The sequence below is a fragment of the Ceratotherium simum genome, chromosome 29, assembly GCF_057802395.1.
Source record: "Ceratotherium simum simum isolate JZ-2026a chromosome 29, ASM5780239v1, whole genome shotgun sequence".
NCBI classification, from domain to species: Eukaryota; Metazoa; Chordata; class Mammalia; order Perissodactyla; family Rhinocerotidae; genus Ceratotherium; species Ceratotherium simum.
Genome location: NC_141928.1, coordinates 35,797,323 through 35,811,152, shown reverse-complemented (window position 1 = coordinate 35,811,152; position 13,830 = coordinate 35,797,323). Strand labels below are relative to the sequence as shown.

General features: G+C 52.9%; 1 protein-coding gene across 1 annotated transcript in view; it reads right to left on the bottom strand.

Moving 5' to 3' along the window:
• GABBR2 (gamma-aminobutyric acid type B receptor subunit 2) overlaps nucleotides 1-13,830 on the bottom strand; it is a 351,811-nt gene that overhangs the window by 15,500 nt on the left and 322,481 nt on the right. Inside the window, exon 14 of the mRNA XM_087419415.1 lies at nucleotides 4,346-4,456. Within this exon, the coding sequence (XP_087275541.1) occupies nucleotides 4,346-4,456 (111 nt within the window). The remainder of the gene's footprint in view (nucleotides 1-4,345; nucleotides 4,457-13,830) is intronic.

The window sequence follows — 13,830 nt, the reverse complement described above, 5'->3', positions numbered from 1 at the left end:
CTGTCACGTGGTGGCACACGCTCGCTGCTCTGAGAAGCTGCCGAACTCAAGGTAACTCGGGGAGTGGTGGCTGGGGTGGTGGGAGGGAGGCGGGGGCTTTGCTCTTGGCCAGGTCTTCTGGATGTCACCATCTGTCCCCACTCGTGACCTTGGGTTGAGTCTTGCTAAGGAAACGCAGACTGGGGGCGTCACAGCTGCCTGGTTGTCCTTCGCCCCCTCCACTGGTTCATGTGCAGACCCACAGGAGGTCATAGTGGGAGGGAACTTCAGACACGATCTCCACCACCTCCCCTCACTATACAGAGAACACTGAGGCCAGAGAGGAGGAAGGGGCTTGCCCAAAGCCACACAGCAATCTGGAGGCAAAAGTGGACTGTGTCCCTACAAGTTCAGTCCAGTCTTTCTTCTGTTACACCAGGCAAAGCCCCTGTGTCTGAGACTTCTGCTACTCCCCAATGCACATAGCCACCCAGACTAGAGATCGCATTTCCTAGCTGTCCTTGAAGCTAGGTGCGGCATATGACTAGGTTCTGGACAATGTCATGTGGGTGGAAGTGGTGTGTACAAGTTCTGGGAAGTGTCTATAAAGGGAAAGGGTGTTCCTTTTCCTCCTTTCTAATAGATGGAGAGGAATGTGATGACTGGAGCTTGAGCAGCCGTCTTAGACCACAAAGTCAGCTTAGACCACTTTGATGAAAGACAGGGTGGGGGCACAAGATATAAGGAGCTGAGATCCTAGGAGCCCCCACACCAGCCCTAGATTGCTTACGTGAGAGGGAAATTAACTATCTCTTTAACCATTGTTATTTTGGGGTTTCTGTCACTTGCAGCTCTGCTCCTAACCTATACATCTCCCAACAGAAATGGACAGGGCAGAGGTCAAACATGGTCTGAAGCAGGGTGCTGAGGGTTTAGCCTTCATGGGTGGTCCAGGGGGAGGGCCGGCTGTAGAAGGAAGTGCAGATGGAAGGTGGGGCAGAATGGTGATGCGGGTGGGCGGGAGGAAGAGCTGACCAAGGCTGCTGACGGCTGCAGGAGCTTCAGTCCAGCCCCTCCAGGAGGCCTTGCCCCAAGGCCCGTCTTCCCTCTGACCTCCTCACTGCAGCTCAGGACATCCGACAGCTGAGTGAGCCATTTAAGGTCCCACTGAGGGCCTATGTTTTCAGGTTTGATTTATTTGGCAGCACAATGCCATGTGGTAGAAGCAGGGCTTGACACACGGCCTGAAGGTCTGGAATCTGCTCTGCTGTCCACTGGCTGTGTGACTCTGGGCAAGTCACTTCACCTCTCAGGGCCTCAGCTTCAATATCTGTGAAATGGGAATAATAATACCTGCCTCACAGGGTTTCTATCCGAGGATGGATGGCAAAGCATTTTGTAAACTGAAATATCCCGTATAAAAGTGATTTAAAAGCCATTGTGTAATTGGCATTATTTTATACATCCATGGTTGTTTTCTTCTCCTTTTCTCTAAGTGTGTTATCTCACAGATTGATTTATTTTTTAAAAAATTCCTTTTAAAATGGGGACCCAGAAGCCCAGGAAGCAGATACCGAATGAGGGAAGGAAACCAAGGGCTGTTGAAAGCCTGCTTTGTGCCGGCTCCTTGCCGTGCGGCCTCTCCATCCCACAGCAGCCGTGCCCGCTGGGCGTGGCCGTCCCATCTCACAGGGAAGAAGTGGAGGCTGGGCGGGGCCGAAAGACCTGCCCGGGTCCCACGGCAGTGAGTGTCAGGGCTGGGTGGGTGCCTGGGACTCCTGCTCTCTGACAGGCAGTCAGAGCGCCCTCCTCTTTGCCACGCTGCCAACAGGCCACCAAGCCATCGTGAGAATCTCCACTAGGCATAACACGTGGGCATGTCTGGGGACCTGGTGGTTGGCTGCAAATCTCTGAAGAGTGTCAGGAGGAAACAGAGTAACTTGTTCTTAGGCCTTCAAGGAGGAGGACGAGGGTTCACGCGTACAAGTTACATCGAGGCAGATTTCAGCTGAGGACATGGAAGAACTTTCTAGAAAAACAACCCATCTGTAGTAGGTTGAATGGTTGCCCTAAAAGATATGTCTACACCTAATCCATAGAAACTGTGACTGTGACCTTATTTGGAAAAAGAGTCTTTGCAGACATAATTAAGGATCTGGAGATGAGATCATCCTGAACTATCCAGGTGGGTCCTAAGTCAAATGACAAGCCTCCTTATAAGAGACACACAGAGGAGAGACTTGGAGAGAAGAGATGGCCATGTGAAGACGGAGGTACAGACTGGAGTAACGCAGCCGCAAGCCAAGGAATGCCTGGAGCCATCAGACGCTGGGAGAGGCAAGGCAACATTCTCCCATAGAGACTTTGAGGGGAGCACAACTCTACCCTGATGTCAGACTTATGGCCTCCTGAACTTTAAGAGAATAAATTCCTATTGTTTGAAGCCACTAGTCTGTGGTAACTTGTTACTGCATTTGCAACTAATACAGCATCCATGGACGGCACAGGCCACTTTGAAGGGGGTGAGCTCCCTGTCACTGGAGGTATGAAAGCCGTGAGTGAATGAATACTTGTTGGGGATGCTCAGGGTGAGCTGGGGGGCAGGCCTGAAACATCTGACAGCAGAGTGAGCTTCCAGGGATGCGCGTGCTCTTTCCAGCCTTGAAATTCTGTGGTTCCAGAGCAGAAGAGGGTAGGAAGTAGGCTTTTAGCCACAGACCCTAAGGGCTAGGAGGGCTGTGTACTGTTCCTTGCATACACTGGGAACAGTAAAGCATTTGTGCTGTCAAATACAGCTTGTATTGACATGATCTGGCTGAAGGTATTAGCTTCACCGGAAGACACACAGTCATCTCCAACCGCTTTTGGAAGTAGGTGGGGAAGATAATGAATGGCCACAACCTTACAGATGGAGCCAGTTTGAAGAGTCAATCTAATTCACTGTAATCGGATTTCACAGAGTGTCAGGATTGAGGCCATGGAGGCTGGAGGGATCCTGGAGGGAGCCTAGTTTCACTCTCTTTACTCAACAAGGGCCACGGAAAGTCAAGTCACCAATGCCGCATGCTTCCCGTGACGGGGAGCTCCTTCCTTCCTGGGGCTCCATCACGTCTGTGGACGCTGCTCTGTGATAGAAAATCCTTCTCTACGTGGACTTGAGGGCTGCCTTCCGGCAGCTTTACCCACCGATGATGGTTCTGCCCTTGGGTCTGTGCCACCTGTCTCTGACAGCTCTGGTGACCTTGTCCCCTGAGTGTGTCCTTCTCTAAGCCCAGGACCTCTGGCCAGTCCTCAAGGTCCCAGTTCCACTCTGGGCACCTCCTATGGACACCTTCAGGGTCATTACCTCATGGGGCCCAGATTGCAGCCCAGTGGTCCACAAAGGACCTCTAGGGAAGCCACAAGAGGGTCTCAACTAGTATGAAGTGCGGGACAATCTTTTCCTAGGGTCCCGTAACACGTGCTCTTCTGGTGTGGCCCCTTGAAAGACGTGGGGTCCATCACTAACAGTGCTCTGGAGTAGCAGCAGGTCAGGGTGCATCTGAGTGGTACAAGGAACCCCAGTTTACTTGATCTTTGGCAAGGGCTTCATGCTCGGCCTCTCAGCAGAGGCCACACAGAGGCAGAGGGTGACTTAACTTTCCTGTGGAAAGAGCTGAGGAGGGTGCAGTAGCCAGCGTCCCACCATTGGAGGGATTTAAGTGGAGGCATGGTTTGCACAGGACATGCAGAGAAGATTCAAGGATCCACCCGGGATAAGGTAGAGTGGGGCTGCCCTTTCAAGTCCTTCCTAACTTTGAAATTCCACAATCGTGTGAGGCAGGCTTGGTGTGTGATCTCTGATTTTAACAGAGGGGAGACTGGAAAGAGTCCTGGAACCAGAGATTGGAGGTTACCAGGTGGCCTCAGACAAATCATTTACCCTCTCTGAGCCTTACTTTCCTCATCTATAAAATGGGGATGATTCCACTCACCTCCCACAGATTTGAGAGGACCCAGTGAAACGTGGGATGTGAACATGTGTTGGTGTAAACAGACCTCCATTCTGGGAGCAGTACAGTGGCGACTGTGCGGGACACTCACAGGTTTTGGGGTTACTCTCTGGTTAAGAACTTGATTCTGCCACTTACTAGCTGAGTGACCTCGGGCAAACCGAGCCTCAGTGTCCTCATGAGTGAAATGGGACTTTATTTATATCTATCTCATAGGGTTGTTGTGGGAATGTAAGTAACATGTGGCAGACACTGGGCCTGGCAGAGAGGACATGCTTAGTCCTGGGGGCTCTGTTTATTTTTATGTTGACAGAGGTCACTGGGAGAGAGCTCTGACAGAGAAGCACGCCCCCTGCCTCCTGCTCTGCACCTACCATGAGAAGCCCTTTGTAGGCATAGACGATGCCGAGCCAGATGGTCATGTGGCTGTTCTCACAGTGCTCCAGGAGAGGGCGGATGGAGATGTCCCGTCCTGCTGGGTCCGGCTGTGCAAAGAGAAAACAGAAACCCAGGGATGGCACTGGGCACCCTTCCAGCAGCCAGGTCCCTATCTGATGGCCCTTTTCCCTCCCATGAGCCACAGCCAGTGCCACCACCCAGGAGGCCTTTTGAACCCCACCTCTGTGTTCCCTCGGGGCTGCCTTCTGTTTGTCGGTCATGATTCAGCCCTGCACTCCAGTTATCTGTGTTCTTCATGCCTTTCTCACTTGAGTCAGAGCTCCTCAGGGGAGGGACTGACTCATTTCGGTGCCCCTCGTACCTAGTACAAGTCCTGGCCCAGAGCAGGCGTCTGTAATGTTTGTTGAAAGAGTGAGGGTGAGAATGAGGCACAAAGTTACATTAGGAGGCCTTTAGGTGTCTCTAGGATTAACTCCGGTAGCGGGAGATATTTACTGGCTGGGCCAAGTACGGGGCTTGCCAAGCTCTTCTCAGGAGACCTTCCTGCCCACCACCTCCACTGAGGAAGCAATGGTGGCAGCCAAGTTATGTACCACATGACCTATCCTGGGCCAAAGGATAGGACAAGAGGTGGGCACCTTGACCCTAGACGGCCAATCCAGAGGCTTGTCAGAGATCTATGAGGTTTCCTGGAGCACAGTGCTCTGCCGGAAGAAGGGTGGTACAGAGGATCCTCCCCAAGTGCAGGAATTTGAACCGGGAAGCTCTGGGAGACAATCAGCCGGATGGTGGCAAGAAGAGAAATAGACACCCAGGGAGTGGGTGTTTTTTCTGAATCATATGTTTTTTCTGAATCATTTGAGAGTAAGTTGCAGCCATCCTGAGCCTTCACCCCTAAACGTCTAGCATGCATTTCCTAAGAACAAGGAGATTCTCTTACATAACCACATACACTTAACAAATTCAGGAAATTTAATACTGATACAGTATACTATCTGACATACTATCCATTTTCAAATTTTGCCAATTGGCCTAGTAATGTCCTTTAAGGCAATTGTGGTCTTTCCAAAGCAAGATCCAGTCCAGGACCATGTATTGCATTTATCGCCACGTCTTTAGTCTCCTTTAACCTCAAACAATTCTTTTGCCTATTTTGGTCTTTTACGTCATTGATATTTCTGAAGAATCCAGTTTAGTTACTTTGTAGAATGCCCCTCAATTTGGGTTTGTCTGAATATGTTCCTGATTAGATTCAGGTTATGCTCTCTTGGCAGGAATCCTACATGAGTGATGTTCTCGTCTCCTCAGTGTTCACATCAGGGGCACTTGATGGCACTCTGTCCCATTGTTGGTGATGTGAACTGTGATCATTTGGTTGAGGTGATGTCTGCCAGATCTCTCCACCTCAAAGGTACCGTTTCCCCTTGTAATTAATAAATAATCTGTGCGAGATACTCTGAGCTCGTGTGAGTATCCTGTTCTCCCACAAACACTAACTTGGTGGTTTCAACATCCATTGATGGTTCCGACCTGAGTCACATTACTTTGGTGGCTGCAAAATGGTGATTTTCTAACTCTATCATTTCAGTTAAATACTTGGCATTCTACTGTAGACAAGATCTTCCTTTCTCTCCCATTTATTTATGTATATCAGTATGGACTTGTGGGTTCCTTTTTAATTCAGTGTCTTATAATCCATTAATATGATTATTCATTTTGATGCTCAAATTTTTCCAGATTTCACCAGTGGAAAACCCATCCATACTACCTTCTGTGTTTTTTCAACATGTCCCCATAATTTTTTTGAGCATTTTCCTACTTCTTGGAACAAGATGTTCCAGACTCTCCTCATTCTTTCCTTGCCCCAGCCTTGGAATCAGCCATTTCTCCAAGGAGTCCTGGTTCTTTTTAGTGGACAATGGTATTTAGAAGCCAAGATCTTGGCACTAGACACGCTCACTGTTCCTAGGGTATCATTACTTCTAGGCCCCTTTATCTATCTATCTATCTATCTATCTATCTATCTATCTAACCATCCATCCATCTATGATCATTCTCTCTCTCTCTCTCTCTACCATCTATCTAAGTATAGATGAAATCCAACACCACAGTGTTCTTGCTTGCCCCCCTCTATTTCATATTTGCATCTTTCTTCTCCCACAGTGAGATCCCTGGTTCCCAACAACATCAAAATAGTCACTCATTTGTTCAATCCTATAATAGACAGAAAATAGTTTCAGAATTGCTACATCCATACACTACCAACAATCAAATTTACTAAGTAAAGTTGAAGATTTCTTTGCAAATCTGTTTGCCTTTAGAACAGATCCCACTGAGGCTATCTCATCAAAGACCTGAGTTCAGGCTGTTGTGCTCTGATGGAGTTGTCCTGTTGAGGCCCAGGGGGCCCTAAAGGGAAGGGCTGGGCACCTCCAGGGTCAATCACTAGGAAGAAGGGGCACTTTGGTGGGGTCCAGGGAGGTGGAAGGCAGGCCTTAGGCAGGTGGGGGATGGAAATCCTATTTCTCTTGGTCCCGCTCTCAAGGCCCGGCCTTTGCGGCAGGCAGTGGCTCGGCTTCTGTGAGTTGGGGAAAGATGGTGCCCCACATGGAAGCAGGAGGAGCTGGGAGCGGTGGGGCCTGTGGGCTCGGGTCACTGTGTAACCAGATCATCCAGCCGCATGCTCTCTCAGGCTTGATTTCCCTTTTGTTGTACCAAGTCACAGAAAGCCTTAGCTTGGCTTCTATGGTTCCACGGTCATTGAGTCCACATAGCCTGGAGTGCTAGAGGGGTGAGCGGGGTTCCCTGAGGCCTCTGCAATGGCGGCAGTGGGTACCGGTGAGAGACACCCCAGCGGAAGGTGATCTCCAGTAACCACAGTCAGAGCTGCCAGGCCTAGAGATTCCCCTCCACTGCTACCGGCCCAGGAGCTGGGCTGGATTCTACTCAGGATGCTGGGGGTTTTCTGTTGTCTTTCCATTATTTAATTGAGGAGACTGAGAAAGGTCCCAAGGTCAATGGTGACTTAGTGGCAGAACTTGGATTTCTGCAATGTCTAACAAGCAGGCAGATATCAGAATTCAGCAGCAGAGGCCCATTACGGTCATGCATGAGTAGCAAACCCATTAATGATGATAGGGTCTGTTGTTCTACAATGAAAGGCAATAATTTACGATGGGCTCTTAGATTCACTGTGTAGAGAGGACTGATTCTGTCAAATACCCTTGTTCAATGTAATGAAAACTCTATTCACGGGAAGCTGACGGTGGTTGTCTGGCTTGTACACCCCCAGGGACAGAGAGCCCCTTCCCTCCCACTCTTGGTGAGATGGTTGCACAGTTCTTTTACTGAACCAGAACCTTCTCCTGTACCTCCACCCATTGGTTCTCGTCTTTCCTCTGGGGTTCCCCAGAATAATTCCAAGCTCCCTCCTTGAGTCTGCACACCTTCCTCAGGAGGGGGAGAGCTGCAGTGAGGGTACACTTCACCTCCCCCCACAAGTCAACCCGGTCCTTCAACCTGCTCGCGTTTACCATTGATCTGTGGGCCTAGGGTCACTGTGGGCTCGGGTCACTGAGCAGTGGCGCTGAGCAGTCTGCCAGCACCGTTGCTGCAGACCTCCTCAGCTTTCTGCATCACTGCCTTCCACTGGTGATTCATATGCTCCTTAGGGTTGACTGAGACCCCATCAGATGGTTCTCATCGAGCTGCTGCCAGCTCTGTCTTCCCCCTTCTGCAGCTGACATTCCAGCCTGGTTACCTTTGACCTTGTTAGTACCCCTCCTCCACCCACCGCCCCCCAGACTCCCCATCCTGGTCTGCTCCGACCTCTTTGAATCCTGAAATCCTAATTCTTACATCTGGTCTTTCAGTCCCCCACCCATCTCGATAAGCTTAAGCGCAGCCTGGGCGGCAGAGGCAGAGGGCAGCGATAAACCCAGGGCCCGTTGAGAGTTCAGAGAATTCAGCGGCCCTGAGGGCGGGCAAGGCTGCTTCTACCCCACCTCCCAGGCGCTGATCCAGAAATCAGCCACAAAATCTCCTGGTCATTAACATCACCCGCACACAGCCCCAGGTCTGTGCGCACTGGACACAGGTCAGGGTGGCCGGGGCTGGAGGTGGTTTTAGGAGTGAAGAGGTTCAGGTACCCACGAGGCAGGGGGAAGCGGAGTCTGAATAGTCAAATGACCCCTGCACTGAATCTCAAAGCAGACTGTGAGAGCCATGGCTCTTCTTGTTTGATCCGTCCTGACGGTGCCTGGGACTGGACCTCAGAGTGGTCTGAGCGGTCACACACGTGGTGGAGATGCGCCTGACCACGTAGCAGGAGGGGCGGGGAGCCCCCGCCACCACCTGAGTGCTTACGTACTTGAAGTCGTTGTCGTGCACCAAAGGGCCGCTAGAGGGCACCGAAGAACCGCGCGGAGGGTCCCGCCCAGGGGCCGTGGATCATCCTCTCTTGGGGACACAGGGCTAATTCTGTGGCTCAGTGGGGCTGCAAGCCGCGAAGCTGTCAGCGGCATCCTGTGCTACTCTAGAAGGCACCCACTGGCCTTAAACGAGGCCAGATTTCCAGGCACCATGGAGGACCCGACCCACCCCCACTTCCGGGGCAGCAGCGTGGGAGGTGGGGGGGAGGAGGAGATATTGGGGAAGGCTGTACCTGGCCACAATGAGCACAGGACACCGACCCCTGCAGATGCCACGCTGGAATCTCACATCAGGGTCTGAGCCAGGATGTCAGGCCCGCTTCTCAGTACAATTGTGGACCACAGCATCTCCATTGGCCTAAGAATGTTTTCCTGTTCTGGATAAGTGGCCTACAAGAACTTCCAACTTGCTTTTTTCTCTTCTTTGTTTCTCTTCCTTACTTGTTGCTCACCTGGGCCATTTACCTAAGTGGTCATTCATTCTTTCATCCATTCATTCAATACATAACTCTGAAGCACTATCATTTTCCAGGGACTGTGCTGGGCATGGGGAATGCAGCAATAACCAGGGCTGACAGGAGCCCTGGCCTCATGGGTCTCCCATTCTAGCAAGATTGAGACGATTCCAGGAGAGGCGGCCTCAGAGGGAGAGCGGGTTGACCTCACCCAACAACAGCTGCCCTGAGAACACCAAGAGCTGCTTGTCACGAGCGACGACAACGGGCTGGTTGCTAAGCTGTGCGCTCTACACAGTATCCCACTGAAGCCTCATAAGAACCCAATAAGGTGTTGTACTTATTTTACAGATGAGGAAACTGAGGCATGGATAAGTTAAGTAACTTGCCCCAAATCTCCAACTAGTCAGCGTCAGAGCTGAGAGTCAAACCCAGGTCTGTCTGACTGTCAAACCAGTGTTCTTTCCTCCCTCACCATGTGCTTCCCCGGCCTGCCCTGCTTCTGACAGCATCGTGTCAGGTTCCAAGGAGACAGGGAGTACAGACCTGCTCTGTAAACCGTGAGGTGCCGCTCGGGGGAGGACTGACGATTGCTAAACGTTCGTTAGAGGCCTCCGCGATGCCCCCGGAGCTCTGCGAAGGCTGCGCTTTGGTGCCGCAAGCTGAACTCAAGCTGATAAAATGCTTTTCCTGCCCGACAGGGCACGCGCCCAGCAGAGACCACGCCTGTCCCTGACGGCCGCAGGCTGCCAGTGCTCACACCTGACTCCCGGCCGGCCGGCCGCAGCTCAGCGGGAGGCGTGCAGACGCTGCCTGGGAAAGCCTCCCCCATCTGTGCAGCCAAAGGAGAGCAGCTGGCCTGCGAGGCCCTCTGCATAATGCAATTATTCACAATGTAGGTCAGCGGCCCCTGCGAACATCCTGCTCTGTCAGGCCACACAAACGGACAGGCAGGGGGTCCGGGCATGTGGTGAGGCCTGCAAGGCCAAAGCCGTGGTCCTGCTCTAGACTTGCTGTGTGGCACTCGCAAGTGCCCGCCCTTTTCTAGACCTCAGTTTCCCATTTGCAAACGGAGCCCCTGGGTCAATGTATGGTACAGTGAATGTGAGCCCGAGTAACTGAGGGGTGGTTGTACTTGTCCTGCATTCACTCATTCAGAAGCGACTCAGGTGGGTCTTCCTCACGTGCCCACTAAGACCGTGCACCGTGCTCGACGCGGGCGCTGGAGTGGAAGACCGACAGGATGCTGGCCCTCGTGGAGTGTGCATTCCAGGGAGCGCACGCCCCACGCGTGGACAAACCAGATGGTAGAGCCGTGAACAGAGCAGTGGTCAGTGTTCCTAAAGGGAACTACAGGCACTCTGAGGGGCACTCACCGCCTACTTCAGATCAGATGGTCTGGGAAGGCTTTTCTGAAGGGGTGCCATTTAGTCTGAGACCTGAGCCATGAGGAAGACCAGCTGTGAGAACCCAGGCCGAGAGCCTTCCTGGGAGAGGGAACGGCCAGTGGGAAGGACCTGAAACGGCAAAGACTTGGGCATGTTTTAGGACCCCAAAGGAGGCCAGTGGGCCGGAGTATAGTGAGTGAGGGGCAGCACTGCGCCCCACTTGATACTGTGCACACAGACCAGCCGGGGAGCTGGGTAAAATGCAGATGGGGTCCTTAGGTCTGGGTGGGGCCCAGACGCTGCATTTCTAAGCAGCTCCGGGTGACGGGTGACGCTGATGCTGGTCCAGGGACCGCCCTTTTGGCAGCAAGGCCTTAAAGGATCTTCAGCAACAGGGTGACATTTGGTCCTCAGCCTGGCAGATCTTTGGTTAAGAAAGTAGACTCCCTTTGTCACTCGCACGCTTCTGACACAGAGTGACAGCTTAGCACAAGGGCACTTTCTCCGGAGGCCATTCCTGTCTCTTTTTTTTTAAATTTTGAAGTTGATTTTTGAAATATATGGTAAAGTTGGTAGGTTTTTCTACTGGAGGTGAGTATGTGTGTGTATATAAATGTGAGTTTGAGCGTGCGTGGTGGGGGCGGGGGAGGATGTCTGACCTTTCTGGGCTGTGTTTCAGAGTCTCCAGATGCTTCTCTTTTCCTGGAGAGGCAGGTGAGTCGACACTGTCTCTTTTGGGGGAGAGGGGGGTCTCATGCAGGAAGCCCACCAGGGAGGGGAAAGGGCACTGGGTTCAGATCCCACATCCATCACTTGCCAGCTCTGTGACTTTGACCACATCTCAGCCTTTCTGAGCCACGATTTCCTCATCTGCAACCTCCCAGCGTTGGCCAGATGATCAAAGGAGGTAACTAGTGTGTTTAGCAGGCTTTAGAGACTAGAAAACCCGCTCCTATGTGTGAACCATCATCATTATCTCCAACTGCAGAGAGTCACAGATCTCTGGAGGCGGGAGGAACCTTCCAGATCCCTCCGGGGCTGGGCTGTTTATCTTAACAGCAGCAGCCCCACATCTCTGAGGCAGCATAAGCTAGAAGCTGTTATTTTAAGGTAAGAATTTCTTTTTAGAATGTTTGATTACAAGTTTGGGTGAACTTTTTCAGAATCCCAGATCTGGAAGGGACCTGTGAGATCAGCCACCAGGGTTCCTGAATAGGGGCACTTCCAGCATTTTCTTCCTTGGAGGGGGTGCGATTCTTTGTTGAGGGACTGTCCTGTTCAGGGCAGGGCTCTCAGAACCCCTGGCCCCTGGGCACTAAATGCCAGGACTGCCCCTAGTCACCGTGACAGCCACAATCTCCCTCCCCTGCCTCCCCATTTCCAATCACTAAGGCGATTATGTACTAATCCATTCCTCTTTTTACACATGGAGAAACTGAGGCCCAGAACAGGACTCATAGCAAGCGGGTGACTGAGTGGACACTCACATGCAGGTGTCCTGATCCTGGTCCCATGCCCTGTGCACTCGACCATGCTGCGGGTCGAGGTCCCTCAAGTGCCAACATTCGGTGATTCGGTGATTCGGTGGCAGCGACACCAGACAGGAAGCAGACGTCCCCAGGCTCTGTTGCCTGGGGCCAGCTTGCACCTGTCCTCAGCAGGACCAGGATGCCCAGACCCCTCAGGCTGGTGGGGCAGAGATCCGCAGGATGGTGTTCCCAGGGTGGGCGGGAGCCCCTGCGGCTGCGCTGCCTCCTCCCTGAGAGCAGAACCGCGCTTTCCTCCCGCAGGCCTGGGACCAGCCTGACCCACATCGGCTGGGCGTCTGGGGGCAGGCAGAGGTGGGGGCCCCAGGGCGGGGCGGGTGAGGCTCTGGGGCCCTGACCCAGGCGGGCAGGGGTGCGTAGAACAATGAAAGGAGAACAGAGGAAGACAAAAGGGAAGAGAAGGGTGTCTTGTGCCCCTCAGATGCTGACACGGTACAGTAAGATGCTGAGATGCTGTAAATTAAACCCCAAGAATAAGCAGAAACAAAGGCTTAACAAGGGAACAGTCATTTGGCCTGCACCTAGCACCGACTGTAGAATGACTGGGGGAGAAAATGCCCCCAGCACATCTGTGCTCCGTCGTCACCTCCTCTTCTATTGCTCCCCTCCCCCCAGCCGCAGCCTAGGCCAAAATCCTCCTTCCGCACGTCCTGTTCCTCAAGCTGTCTGCCCCCTTCTCTTGCCCTTCAGTGGAGCTTTCTGGAAAAGGTGTCTGTACTCCCTCTACATTCTTTACCTCCCACCACTCCCCCGCAAGTCACTGCAACGCTCCTGCACAGTCTCCAGCCACCTCCTAGTGGCCAAAGGCAGGGACTCTATTTAGTCCTCTGCTCCCTGAGGCCCCCGTGGAAGGGCTCTCTCCTTCTCCCTTCCAGGCCCTGCCCTCCCCCAGTTCTTTGCCCTTCTCCGCTGGTGCCCTCACTCAGTCCCTTCCTGCTCCCGGGCACCCCTCTGCTGGGCACCCTCCCCTGATGTCCCTGACATCCAGCTCAACATTCCCAGTCTGAACTCATCACTGTCTCCCTTAAACCGGCCCTTCCGCCTGGGTGTGCCAGCTCAGAGAACGCCCTGATGCCCACGCAGGTGAGACCAGAACCCTGGGCATCCCTCTAGCCTTTCTCCTTCCTTCCCGGCCCTTCTTCCCACCTCCTTTCTGGACCTTGTTACCTCTCCTGTGGCCTCTGCCCTCACTCGGCTCCCCTCCTGCTCCCAGCTGCTCTTTGATGCTGCCTCCAGAGTGCGGAGTGATCGTCCACACAGAGCTAGTCCCACGCTCAGAGACCTTCAGCGGCTCCCCAGACCACAGGAAAGACGCCCAGACCCCCAATCCCGGTATCATGACCCCCTGCGTCTGGACCCCACATATCTTTCCAGCCTTGTCTCCCCTCACTCAGCCTCATCCATGGCTGGGCCCTGTAACCTGCCCTCCTGGTCCTTTACTGTGCTGTTCCCTGGACCAGGGATGCCCTTTCTTCACACCATGTAAACGGCACCCATTCCTCCATCTCTGAAACCCTCCTGGTCCTCTCCCCCGACTCTGCCCTTCCGATGCCCCTGTGCCTCCTGCCTCTCTTTGGGGAGGACTGTTGCCTTGTGTTAGAGACACCTGTGCTCCACTTCTCCCTCCTCCTCTGTCACCA